This window comes from Sphaerodactylus townsendi, linkage group LG02, assembly GCF_021028975.2.
Source record: "Sphaerodactylus townsendi isolate TG3544 linkage group LG02, MPM_Stown_v2.3, whole genome shotgun sequence".
NCBI lineage: Eukaryota > Metazoa > Chordata > Lepidosauria > Squamata > Sphaerodactylidae > Sphaerodactylus > Sphaerodactylus townsendi.
The window spans coordinates 88,842,852-88,857,175 of record NC_059426.1 but is presented as its reverse complement, the minus strand read 5'-3'; the positions used below and the strand labels follow the sequence as shown (position 1 = coordinate 88,857,175).

Below are 14,324 nucleotides of genomic sequence, written 5' to 3'. Positions count from 1 at the left end.
GGTCGGCTGGGCCGTGCCGCAGGCTTCCCCTCTTGCCCACCCCGTTGGAGCGGGGCGGGCACTTTCCTGGCGGCCGGTGATGCCAAGCCGCCGGCTTCATCCTGCCCTGCCCTGCAGGCAGCAGGGCGGGTGCATCCATGCGCTTCTCAGAATGAGCGGAGTAAAAGGTAAAAAACCCCATATATATATATAGTGTTATCTTTATTTTAAATGTCAAAAATTATTTGCGGCTCCAAGCGTTGTCTTTTCCCGTGGAAAACGGGTCCAAATGGCTCTTTGAGTGTTAAAGGTTCCCTACCCCTGGACTATACCATGCTGCCTCCCCTCCCATCTATATATCTTTATATCTGTATATCTGTAGCTATCTTTAGAGGGCTGTGAAGGCTTAAATATAGCATTTGCATATAGCATCCAAGTGTCCAAGTCTGTGATATTCTGGCAGGGCATATTATTATTATTATTTATTAGATTTATAGGCTGCCTCACCCCCAAAGGGCTCGAGGCGGCTCACAATACAGCAGTTCCAATAACAGCACATAAAATACATAACTAAAACTAACCACATTAAAACAAATTTCCACAGCAGCAGTTTCTTAAAATTTAAATAACAAAGTTAAAAGCAAGCAAGATTAAAGACAGGCGCCCGATCAAAAAGGCTGGGAGGGGAAAGGCAGGGCCCAAGATGGAATCAAGGCCCTGCCAAGATGGAAAACTGGCAGCCTCAGTGGGAGACGGTAGATCCGCAGCCAGCCTCACCAAAGGCCCGGTGGAACAACTCAGTCTTACAGGCCCTGCGGAACTCACCAAGGTCCTGCAGGGCCCGGACTGCTGGAGGGAGAGCGTTCCACCAGGCAGGGGCCAGAGCCGTAAAGGTCGATAAATAATGACTCAAAATTCAAACAGGAGAATAAACCTAAGAGGTGTTAGGAATTTAAATTTATGACAGCATGACATAATGCTTTAGCTAGGTACAGTTTTGACTTGCAGATAACTCAAATTAAAGCAAAATTTGACCTGTGGGCGGACTTAAAGTCATCTTTATTAGGCACAGCAAATGCCATTAAGATGTGAATTTTGGGTTTACCCAAAAGAAGAATGTGGATATCCCTTATGTTATCTGTGTCACTGAGAATCTTAAAATAGTAGTATTCAATTATCTTTAAAATAAGAGCTTTATTTCTTGGTGTTAATAGCAAAATAAGGATGCTACACCTTACAATGGCTAATGATCCAGTGTTGAACGTTCAGTGTGCAGGTCAACCGTTCTTACATCAGCATGTATCACCTTTATCTTCACGATAGCAGCAACAAACCTTGCTATTTGGAAAGAAAATAATTTATCCCACTCTGCCAGTAGTAATACTGTTTTATACTGCAAAATGAGATATAATGGTTCTCAGACATTTTTTGCTCTCAGCCTCAAATCTCTGTCATTGGAATGTGACATGGGACAAATCCTCAGTGGACCTATAGTTACAGGAGAAGACTCTTTCACTATATAGGATCGCATTGAAGCAGCCTTCTAAAACTGCAAGGGTAGAATGTCTTAATGTGCTTTTCTGTTCTCATAATTTATTATATCAGTAACTTACTGGAAGAATTTATTTTTGGCTACTTCTAAGGATTGGAGATTTCCAGAGATCCAAATTGCTGAGATTTTTATCATTATGAATTTTAAATTTTTTCTGTTAATATTTGTAGACATTTCGTGTACTTATTTTTATGGAAACATGTTGCCATGGTTTATTTTCTGATGAAACAAAGGCTGACTGACAAAATTGGGAAAGAACTTACCAAAATGAACAAATCTTATTGAATACACAGAAGTCTTACACAAAGATGTTTCCTCTATTGATTGAGCTGAAATATAAATTCAAACCAAGTCAGATTATCTGCGTCCATAATTTGATATATTCTTTATTTCCAATCTTCTATTTGAGATACTGTTGAGGACATCCATTACCAATCTTGCATTGGTAATCAAATATAAAAACAAATTATCATTTTTATGAATAGATTTATTTTTTGTCAACCCCAAAAGGAACGTCTCCGGTTTCCTCTCAACTTTATGTTTAAATATCTACTCCATTATATTTATGACTTTATCCCAGAAAACTGATACCAATGGACAATGCCACCACATATGGAGGAAGGTACCAACTGCTTTTTTGCATTTCCAAACATAAATTAGAATAATTAAGTTTCATTTTATTTAATCTTACCGGGGTATAATACTACCGATGAAATATTTTGAGGAAATTTTCTTTTAAATTTATTGATGAGGTAAATTTATTATTTCTCTTCTGTAGGTTTTCCCATTCCTCCAGAATAATGGGATGTCTACAATATTGAGCCCATTTAATTATGACCTCCATCACTTGTTCAGTCTTTGTCTTATAATCCAAAAGTAAAGAATACTTTTCAAATTCATTTTCTAGTAATTGGAACCCATTTTTCTTATCTGTGTGAAAAAATTCTTGTAACTGAAGATAACGAAACCATTGACACTGTTCATATTGATTAATTAATTCAGCTCTTTCTTGTAATTGAATTTCTTTATTGTATCCTTATATCTTAGCCAGAGGTCTTTTTCAGCAAATTCTCTTATCTTTAATGTTTCTACCCGTGAAATCCAAGTTGGGGTTTTATTGTAGAATAGATCTGTGTATTTCAACCATATTCTTGCTAAAACCTTCCTAATTAAATGCGAACTGAAATTATTAAGGTTTTTCTTCTTGTCATGCCAACCCTTGTATGAATTTGATCCCTCTATTGTTCATAAATTATTATCTTTTAATTCAGTCCAATCCTTTATCCAAGTTAGGGCACATGCTTCGTAGTATAATTGGAGGTTGGGTAGTGAGAAACCACCCACCTCTTTTTTCTCAATCATATTTGCATATTTAATCCTAGATTTTTTCCCCATTCCAAATAAATTTATGTAATTTCTTTTTCCAAGTTAAAAATGGTATTATTAAGAAAGTATTATTAGTAAAATTTTAAAATAATACATGAGTTTCAGGAGTATATTATTTTTTATTGTTGCAATTTTCCCTAATATTGATAAGTTTAATTTTTCCAAATTTCTAGATCCTGTATGATTTCCCCCCCATTTTTTAATAATTATCTTCATATAAATTATTTTTTTCTCAAAAAAATCCCTAGATGTTTAATTTTTGATTCCACATTAAATCTAGTTAAATTTGTAATGTTTGTAATATTGGAACTTTACACATTTGATGGTAATATTTTAGTTTTCTCCCTATTTATATATAATCCAGCAACTGAGGTAAATTCCTTTATTAAATGCATCATTCTATAAGCATTAGGAATACTGAACTTCCACTGAGCCCTGAAATCTTCCTCTTGAATTGCATAAGTGTAGTACTAACCTCTTGTAGTATTTGGAATACCATATCGATGGTTAAGTTGTCTGCTCTGCAACAGTCTTGGTGTTTTAATTTTATCAACTATGGTTGGTTTCCATTAGTTGAATATTTGAAGTCTGAGCTGCCTTAGTATTTGTAGATGAAATAGTATGTTGAGTTTGTACTCAGGGTATGACATATTCATGTTATTTTGCAATTAAATAGATGATAAAATATTGTTATAAAAGAATTGGCATTCTCTGCAACAGTATTGTTTCAGTAATACTGCCTCACATATACAAAATAGTCTTTTGTACATGTCAGGCAGCAAATTTGATGTCTGGTACTTCCACCTGAGGGATCTGTGGCAGCAAGGAGCAGAGAGTTCTTCTTTCTTATTGTTGCAGTGTCCAGTGCTAGTAAGTCCAGTACAAGAAATTCCTTTCATTTGTCTTAAGCCTGTTTCCTGCATATGATAGTGCTCATATTGTATCCTACACAACTGAAGAAAAACTCTGAAGGTTAATGATTACTGGGAGGTGCTGGGTAACAGTTCTTTTTCACATGGGACTCTCTTTTAATATTAGAGAGAGATGAGACTTCAACTGAAATTGTGGAAAACAATGCCACAGCAGGAACTGATGTAGACAAGCGAGTGAAGAGGCGACTGCTCATGGGTAAAGTCTTCAGATTTTTTAAAGATGATGGTTTTTCTGACATAGTTGTGTAAAATACTTTTCCTTAATGTATTGTAGCTTATAGAATTTGTGCTCTTGTAAACATTGATTCTACTGACGTCAATGAAAGCTCCATCGACTTTCAGGCCATGAAGTTGTAAGTTCTACAGGCAGTACCTACATGAACCATTGTCAGGCTGTCTCCTGTGCTGTCTCACCAGCATACACATTTACAGTGCAATCCACGGCAGTGAAGGGGGAAGTTTTGTGGCGACTGTGGATGGCACTGCTGAGGCATGAATGCACCACATCCAAAGGAGTTTCAGGCAGCACAGGAAGCACAGAAAGACAACAGAAATCCCCAGTTGCCATGAAGCCCCCTATACAGCTCAATGGACTGCACCACACTTTTAGCTGGCATAAGTCTATGCCAGCCAAAGGGGCATTCCCTGGCCAGAAGTTGGCTCCACCCCTGGGAGTGTCCCTGGAATGCCATACCAGCACTTGGCAGGGGCTCCTGAAGCAGTGGAGTGGTGGTGAAGCAGCAGCTTTCATATTTGGACTCAGTGGAGCTGTGCAGCTCCCCACTGCCAGCATTAGTACCCCTCCCACTGGCATATTTGCCCTTTACACTGGCATATGGGGGCCTTGCATCAGCACTCCCTTGCACTGCTCCCATGGCTTTTTCATCGTCCCCACCCTTTCGGTGGATTGCACTGTCAGTCATCCATTTGCCTAAAGGCAGTGCTTTTCCCAGTCTTGCTGAACATGAAATGTGCAGCAATTGCATCTGTTGTTTATCATCATCATGGACAAGTTTGAGAGTCATTTAACATATATCACAAGGGAAAATACTGCTTTTGCATTTCAGAATCAAAGAACATGCTGTTCAATGGAAAACTGAATTACTTTAAAGTGCTTTTAATTACTGGCTTGAATCCTCATCCCTCCTACTGCAGCCCCAAATGCTGTTCCTGGAAGCCCCCTGTCTCCCAGGAAAAGCATTCTTTTTTTGGGGGGGGGGGGCTTCTTGAGTTGGAATGGGAGGTGGAGAAGAAGGGAATGTTGCACTCCATGGATGGAATTCCATCTGTCCAGGATACAATTCTTCTACGGGGTAGCTGCTAGTTTGTTGTATCAGAAAACCAAAGGAGTTTTATGGCATCTTTAGGACTGATAGATTTATGATGGCATAAGCTTTCCTGGACTATAGTTTCCATGAAACTCCCATGCATCTACTGAAGTGGGCTCTAATCTCTGGAAGCTTATGCCACAATAAATTAAGATGCAACCGACTCTTTCATGTAAAGACTTTTAGGTACTTAGTGTAATTAAATTGTGTTCTATTTCTGATCTGCTCAAAAGCATCTCAGCTTGGTGGTCATGGTGTGGTTGAGAAGATCCATTTATTTGGCATTAATATGACCTTCTGTCTTCATTTGACGGTCCTAATGAATAACATCAAATATCCATATGAAAGCAATGAAAACTGTGATTCCTTTTTTTGGGTATTTGTAGTACATGTCACAAATCTTATAGCTGTTACATGTGCCATTTTTAGAACGTTTAAAGTTATAGTTAATTTCACTTAAAAAAGGAACAAGGGCATTAACTCTTCCAAAGCTGACCACACCTTAATTCTGTTGTAGACAACTTGGAAGTGAACTAATTCAGTTTTGAATGAGAACAATCACCACATTCTACTTTTAGAGGCCGTGTGGTATAGTGATTAAAATGTCATGTTAGTGTCTGGGAGACCCAGTTTTGAATTCCCGCTCTGCCATGCAAACTTTCTGGGAGACATTGGGTCAGGCATTCTCAGCCTCAACTATCTCTAAGAGTTGTTATGATGCTAAAGGAGGGAGAGGAGAGAAGCATGTAAGCAGCTTTGGCTCCCCACTGGGGAGAAAGGCAGAGTATAAATTAAGTAACAAATAAAATGGTAATAAAGTACTTTTAAATTCTGTTATAGTTTTCGTCTTTCTACAAAAGCCAGATTTTTTCCTTCCCTTTAGAAACATGTGCTGTAAATAATGGTGGCTGTGATCGCACTTGTAAGGACACTTCAACAGGAGTTCATTGTAGCTGTCCTGTTGGATTTACTCTTCAGTTTGATGGAAAAACGTGCAAAGGTTGGTTTTAGAGAAACTGTGTAAAGAACTATGTGTAAGGAAATGTGTGTAAAGAAACTGGGGTTTTTTGCTACCTGCAAGTGGTTTTTGCAGAGTATCCTAACGAAACTCACATTTCACAGAATTTGACACAGCAAAGGTGCAGCTATATTTTGTTTGCTCTAATCATCTCCACCCTTGGAGCATTGGAAAGTATATCTGAAGTGAGATGCAGGTGGGTAGCCGTGTTGGTCTGAAGCAGCAGAAAAAAGTTTGAGTCCAGTGGCACCTTTAAGACCACCAAAGTTTTGTTCTTGGTATAAGCTATACCAAGAATGAAACTTTGTTAGTGTTAAAGGTGCCATTGGACTCAAACTTCTTTCTACCTGAAGTGAGTTTAGCTTTTGTATGCAGCTCAATCCTATGACTTTGCTGAACAGCAGACAGTATTGTGCCTGGGGATAAACGTGGTGGACAAATGAGAACTTGTCTTTCATCTAACAAGTGATGCGTCTCCAAATCTTCCCATGTTTAAATCTGCTCATCAGATTCTTGATACAGAACCCCAATCAATTCTTTCTGGATCTAGGTGTATACCTTGAGTCACAAAATGGATATCAGAAAAAATGTTTGGAAGAGTAAGAACTGTTCACTATCGGAGAGCCCCCCTCTCAGTACATTGGCTAGAAATCTAGGAGGGGGCTCCAGATTTGCTATCATTCCACTGCCAACCTTCCAGCTTGGTTCTAAGCAAGGTGCGGGTCTTGCCCCATGCACGGAGCCATTGCTGCCATTGGAATCCAGCTGACTGGACTCCAGAAAGACCTGTGGAAGTATTGCTTTTCTTCCTTTCCCCACTTCTTCCAGGGTAAATAGGGCTATGGGCAGTTAGAATCCTCCCAAGCACAGGGCCTGGGGCAGTTCCCCCTGTTGTCCGTTGGATATGACAGCCCTGAATCAGAAGGAGCAGAATGATCCATTCACTTCTGTTACAGTAATGTAGAAATATTACCTGTCCGCAGTGGACAGGAATGAGGCAAGGCAAGAGCAGTGATTCGTTCAAAGAAATAGGCAAGTATTACTGTGAATGGCCACTTTGGGTCCAGGGGAGCCTTAATTATATACCTAATGTCAGTGACGAAGGAATAGATATTTTGGGGGGGTTCAGGGGGTGGGGCCACACCCCCATCCGCCCCTGGGAACAGGGCCATGCCCCCCAAAGCCCTGCTCCCGGCCTAAGTGCTTATAAAAGCAGCTCTCCAAGGCCAGGGACAGCAGACTCCCCTGCCTTGCCCCCCCACCAGCTGGGCTCCCAGCTGGCAGCCAGCAGTCCCTTCTGCCCTCCCCTCCGGGCAGAGGAAAATGCTAGGAAAAATGAAGCCCGGTGCAAAATCTTTTTGCGCCCCCCCATGGGCGGCCACTGTGATGCTAGAATCCACCCCCAAACAGCATCACTTTCAATGGTGTTTAAGCTAGGGAGCCCAGATTCCCCTTTTAAATCCACCTTAAAGAGAGAATCTGGGGTCCCCAGTTAAAACAACATTGAAAGTGATGCTGTTTTAGGGTGGATTATCCCCCACCCTGAAACAGCATCACTTTCAATGTTTAAACTGGGGACCTCAGATTCTCCCTTTAAATCCATGCCGAAGAGGGTGGATTTAAAAGGAGAGTCTGGGGAAATTGGGGGGGGGGGGTGCCTACTGTGCAATTGTTAAGCTAGCAGCACCAAACTTTCAGGGTATCTTTAGGAGACTCTCCTGGTGATGCTACCCAGGTTTGGTGAAGTTTGGTTCGGACCCTCAAAGTTTAGCCCCCATCTTCTATTATTTCCCATTTGAAACAATGGGTGATGGTGCACTCCTTTGGGAGTCCATAACTTTGGACCCCATGAACCAAACCTCATAAAACCTAGGTGGTATCATCAAGAGAGCCCCCCAACAAATCACTGAACTTTTGGTGCTAGTAACCTAAAAACTGCATTCCCTGCAGGTCAAAAACAAAAAAAACACTAATTTTTTTTAAAAAAACACAAACGGGGGGGGGGGGGGCAGAGCTCGGATATGTAATGAGGGGGTTGAACCCGAGAAACCCCCTTACCTATGTCCATGCCTAATGTGTTTTGCATAGTGCAGTGTTCCCAGACATGCTAGTTGAGATGTACTGGTTCACATGAGGACTGGATTGCTTTCATTCTTGATGGGTCAACTTTTCCCCCTAAAATGCCTTTAGTTTTCTAGTGTGAAATTTATAAAGCAATTAAGATGTCAGTAAGTTGTGTGAAGATGACATGGGCTGTCATTTGCAAGTAAGCACACTTCATATGTCTGCTTTTAATATTTTAAGAGCTTTTTATGCCAGACGCCACATTTATGATAAGGTCTTCAGATGTATGGCATTTAGGGATTCTGGGATCTATAAAGCAATAGAATCAAATACAGTGTTCTATTTGCTCTCCATTTTTGTTACAGATATTGATGAATGTCAGGCCAGCAATGGTGGCTGCCATCACTTTTGTAGAAACACAGTTGGTAGTTTTGATTGCAGTTGCAAAAAAGGATTTAAATTATTAACAGATGAAAAGTCTTGCCAAGGTACGTGCTCAGGGACGTGTGAGTGAGAATTATGATTTGAACAATGAATTTAGTGAACTCTAGGGTAATGTTCTGAAATTGCCTTATTCTCTTGTCTGGCTGTTAAGTGCCCCAACATTAGGCAGGGACATGGTTCAATAATAAAACATCATTTTTTGTTATTGCATGAATGATTTTGGGAAATGCTGCAGCTTATTTGTTATCTTATATCTTCCTTCTTCACATTGCAGTGATTTAATTAACATCTTCCACTTTTCACATCAGATCCTGGTTTGTTGCTTTATATTACCAACTGAATTCTTTTCTGTGCAAGCCTTGAGGGTGGTTGTGGCCCATATGCCCTCTCTCCATTGTTCATTTTTCAATTCTCGCCTCATCCACCACCTGTTTGCTGTCTGTATAAAATGCAGATTCTTTGGGTTGGAAATTTCTTGCACAAACTAGGCCATAAAATATTAAATTATTAAAGAACCATCTCCTGGTACACCTCCTGAAGGTCATGTTCGGTGTCTGGAAATCTCCTAGATGTCCCTGGCCCTAAAGAAATCCGGCTTGCCTCAACCAGGGCCAGGGCCTTTTTGCTCTCTCTAGTGAGTGGTCTCTTCCCTTTCCCACTTGTGGCATAGCTTAGTAGGCTAGAGTTATATTTTTTGGAAAATATCTGCTGACTGTCAACTAATTATCTTTTACCTGCTAGTGCTGCTAAGAAGCATTTCATTTCTCCACAAGGAGTGGTGTTTAAATCAATATATGGCTGCTTTAGCAGCACTCATTGGATCCTGTGCCAAAGATAGAACTTCATCCTTTGGTTAGAGAATCCCAGGAAAATAAACATGGAACAGGACTTTACATTGTTTCCTGTAGACTCAGTTTTACCTTCTAATAAAGAATGATTTGTTATTTACTGTTGAAAAAAGCACAAGAATTCACTTTGAGAATGCCAGCATTGTCCTTTGGCAAGCAGTGTTGCTTCATATGTTGGCTGCTTTCTTAAAGGTTGCTACTTTGACCCATTGAAAGACTGGCTTTACATTTGCTTCTCCTCAAGCTTTTCTAATTCTTAAATGTCTTCTTAATAAGAGACACAATAATAATGTATCCCTTTAAACACTGCAGACATTGATGAATGTTCATTTGAAAGGATGTGTGACCATATATGCATGAATCATCCAGGCACTTTTGAGTGTACTTGCAGCAAAGGATACACTCTCTATGGCCTCACACATTGTGGAGGTGAGTATGTATAAAGATATTGTGTGACATGCTTATTGGAGGATCACTTACTTGCTCTCTGAATTGCAAGGAGAAATGTGGGTTCTAAAACTAATTGGTGCCAGTTTCTGCCTTGGCCAATTTGGTGAAAGGTGACAGAAGTCCAAAATAGAATTCTACTGTGTATAAGCTATGCTTTTGCTTAAGTAACCTTCTGTTCTCACTTTTATTAGAAAGCAACTGTGACTGTTAGAACAAACAGTTGCATTCCACATGTGGGTACTAAGAACTGGATTGTGCAGAATGTCAGCCTGCAAAGCATCCATAAATTTTATCTGGTATTATATACAGTGGATATTTCAAGGTTGTTATCCCAAAAGACTTCAGCCAACTGATTATGGTTGCTTGCAGTATGCTTTTCCAGCTGATAAAATAAAAATAAAAATAGGTCTGCTAAGATGAGAGAGGTCATTTGCACTCTGTGGAAGTTTTAAAATTGGGATCTGCTTCAGTATGCTTTACAGCTGACTGGAGTCCAGAATGACGTATTGAGCTTGGTGGTAACAGTCTCACAGCATGTTCCCAGAAAGATATAGTCCACAGATTTAGATCTCTATTTTTGCTAGCCTGATAACTTCCGTTTCACCATAGTGGAGGAATCCAAGCAGCAGGAGCTCCAGTGTTCCCATAGATCTGCCCAAGTCCACCTCAGTTTTTCCATTAATTTTAGGATTAGGATGAGTGTTGGTGAAAGCCTATATGTTCAGGGTGAGCTTGCACTTGATTTCATAGCATCCTACCATTACTTTTGCAAGAAAGGAGCAATTCTGAAGAATCTGATGGTGCTGTTTAGGAATTGATACCCTATGCTGATTAGTCTAGCATAAGGCTTTTTACTGACTAAACATGGGTAAGTTTCAGATGTGTGTGTCTAGGGTCAGGATGCCAAACTCCCATACTAAAGCATGACTACATGGGTCAAAGTTATGTTGAACTCTGTGGAACTTTCTCTAAATAAATACATTGTGGATTGTGGCATCAGTGCACATTCAAAAAGCTTTCCTCTAGTCAAATTAAGTAACCTGTTATGCATACACAATTCTGTGCAAGAATGGTGTTGGGTTTTTTCCCCCTGAAAAATACTTTTCCCCGCATTTCTTTTTTTTTTTAGATATTAATGAGTGTAGCATCAACAATGGAGGCTGCCAGCATACCTGTATAAACACTTTGGGGGATTATGAATGCCACTGTAATGCAGGTCACAAGTTACATTGGAACAAAAAGGACTGTGTTGGTAAGATTTGGAACCAAAAACAGGTTTTGTAAATGTGGTTTGCTTGAAGACTGTGGTCTCCAGAGAATTTAGACAACAGTGATCCATTGCCTAAATGGATCACCATTCCTCTTATCGCTCGAGAAAGAAAATAGTTTTTAAGAAAGTAAAAAATGATTTCAGAGTGGTTATGTTTCTTGTGGTGGATGGGTATGCCTCTTTTGTCCCGCTGTCATCTTGCGTTGACCAGATTTTGAAATGGTAAGGAAACCAGTTTACCAGAGACAAGGGAGGGACAACCATACACACAAAAAAATCATCCTTGCAAATCTCATTCAGTTCTCCGAAAGATTTTTATATGTTTGCATTATACATTACTGCTTTGATTCTAATTGGCCACATGGGATAATGTTCAAACCAGTTTTAAAAAAGAACAAACAAGAACAAACCAAAAACAGGAGATACTTTCAGGGCTTCATGCTTTCTTTCCTATGCTTTTAGTCTAAGCTGGTCATTCTGTTTTCTTTTTTGTGATTGCCTGTGTTTTATATAAAAAGGGAGTGGTTTGCAATGTGTTGTTTGCCTAAATTATTACTGGTGTTGATTACAGAGAACTGTTGATTATGCAAAGTGTGTAGCTCCATGTTTGCATTTCAGAACCATACCTGCCATTCTCCTGTGAGTATCTGTGTTTTACCCTGTAGAAAGGTTCTTGCCTGACGTCATTTCACACCAAATATCTCTGCGTTGCGTTAAGGCTGGTGGAAGTGATAAGTGCTTTTTAATCTGCCCCTCAGACATCCACTTTATATCAGGTAAGTCCTGCAGAACAGTAAACGTATAAGGCTGACTATAAAGATAGATACTCTAATGAAAGCCCGGAAATGCCAATCATTGAATATTTATATTGATTCAAATGCGTTCCCCTTCTACTGCAGGAATTTACAACTGTTTTGTTAAATGTAACACTGCCATGTATAGCCTGAAGAATTGAAAGCACGTTAAGTTTATTAAATATTTATTAATATGAAACGGCATGGGGGATGACAGTCACAAGTGGTATTTAATGGGCACAAGGATCAGCTGATTACTATATGGAACTCTTTTGCATTGCTGAACCATGGCACTAGCATAAGATATTGTACTTTTCTCTTGGTTGTTGCATGTGTCAACAAAGTGGCAGCCATGAGCTGTTCAGGATTGTGTATGTATTAGTAAATCATAGGCTTTCATCACTTGGTTTCTACAAAGAGTTGTCTGATATGGATCAGGGCTATGGCTATGGAAAAGATACATATATTTTTAAGAAAGCAAGTTTTTTTCCGTATGTAATCATAGAGTTGGAAGAGACCCCAAGGGTTTTCAAGTCCAACCCCCTGCAAATCAGGAACACACAATCAAAACACCCCTGACAGCCTCTCTTTAAAAACCTCCAAGGAGACTTCACCACACTCCGAGGTAGTGCATTACTGTCAGGAATCTACCTGACAAAACTGGGGCCATGTTTGTTCCGCAATGGGGCTTCTCTATGTTTCTTAATTTACATGTGAGGAAGTGCACTGATGATTTCTCCAAGCCTAGCCACCATTTTGCCTGCCCCTGCTTCTAGGTAATGTCTGCAACCTCCATTTTGGGAGTTTGTCTGCCATCTTTTTGAGAGGGGGGGCATTTCAGTGTTCTATCACTCCTGTGATATACCTAAAGTATTAAAAAGTTTAAAGATTCCCCATAAATGCTGGCTGTGGACGGAACTGCTCCTGCACAGGTAAGGGAAGGTGAAGAGGAGTGGAAAATCTGAAGTAAGCAAATAGACACTAGTCTATGTTGCTTTCCTTGTGCAGGCATGGGGCAGACCACAAATACATACATAGCCTGGGTTTCTTTTACTCATCCTTTTCCCCTCTGGGGCAAAGTGGTGGCCCATTTACAGTCTGGAAAATGGCAAAGGTCATTTACCCCTAGCAAGCTGGTTACTTATTTTACCAACCTTGGAAGGTGGAAGACTGAGTCAACCTTGAGCCAGCTACTTGAAACTGACTTCTGTCGGGACCTAACTCGGGTTGTGAGCAAAGCTTAGACTGCAATATTTCAGTTTACCCTTTGTCCCACATGTTGCTGTCTAATTTCCAGACTTTCCTTTTTGGATGCGAAATGTGTAGTTTTCTCTATAGCTTTAGGTGGATGTGTGGCTGATTATACACTGACACTGCCATGTAGTGAGGATATGGTTCCTGTGGGGCTGATATTTCTGTACTAACACCATCCAAGTTGTGGGATTGAAGATCCCAGAAAACCCATAATTAGCGAGAGTGGGGAAACCCTGATATTTCCTACTTGCTTCAGGGTTTCTGCTCCTTCCGGGTCTCTCCTCTGTTAAAAGCTGAGAGTGAAGGTTGCCTTTTTGGTTTTGGTTTTAGCCTTTTAAACATGATAGCGATACTCTGGATATCAGTATTGTTAGGTTGCGAGGGGTCTTCCCCCACTCCTTGCAAGGATCACAGCCAGCATTTCTCTAAAAATATAAAAGCAATGAATCAGCCTTCACAATATCAATATAAGGAATATCAATATTACATTTGAAGGGTTTTAAAAAACCAAAAAGCAGCCTTCACTCTTGGCTTTGGATGGCCTGCCTGCCCCCGCACATGGGGGCAGGCAGTGGGGCACCTCCTCACATTTAAACAAGGAACACGAGGAGGCCCCACAGCGAAGGCACTGCAGGGCTATGAGCACCACAGAAAGCGCTTTATGCATAATAGGCCTCTGAGTTTCTGCTCATGAGTCTGACAGGTGTATCCTAGAGAAAAATAATACAAGTTCCACCAGAACTTTTGCCAGATTTCTGCAGAACATATCTCAGAAACCACTGAGCCATATTGTACAGAATTTCAGGTTTTATCAATCTGTTGATGACATAGCTGAACTCATTTTAAAACAGTATAGTAGGGAAAATATACCAATTTCAGGCACCAATTTCAGGCACCATTATCCATTATCCTGCAAGAGCCAGTTAGGAGAAACATTTTAATCCATGGAGGAGGTATAGGAGGTAAGGGTTAATCATCCTCTTCTCTGTCAGTCCTTTCCTGATC

The 14,324-nt window shown here is 40.2% G+C and overlaps 1 protein-coding gene across 3 annotated transcripts in view; it reads left to right on the top strand.

The window, feature by feature from the left end:
- The window catches only part of SCUBE2 (signal peptide, CUB domain and EGF like domain containing 2), a 69,114-nt gene that overhangs the window by 25,206 nt on the left and 29,584 nt on the right, over nucleotides 1–14,324 (top strand). For 2 of the 3 annotated variants that reach the window (XM_048485626.1, XM_048485625.1), the window contains exons 7-12: nucleotides 3,956–4,045; nucleotides 6,061–6,177; nucleotides 8,625–8,747; nucleotides 9,864–9,980; nucleotides 11,131–11,253; nucleotides 11,937–12,047. In XM_048485626.1, coding sequence (XP_048341583.1) covers nucleotides 3,956–4,045; nucleotides 6,061–6,177; nucleotides 8,625–8,747; nucleotides 9,864–9,980; nucleotides 11,131–11,253; nucleotides 11,937–12,047 — 681 coding nt within the window. The remainder of the gene's footprint in view (nucleotides 1–3,955; nucleotides 4,046–6,060; nucleotides 6,178–8,624; nucleotides 8,748–9,863; nucleotides 9,981–11,130; nucleotides 11,254–11,936; nucleotides 12,048–14,324) is intronic. The other variant, XM_048485627.1, reaches the window with a different exon arrangement.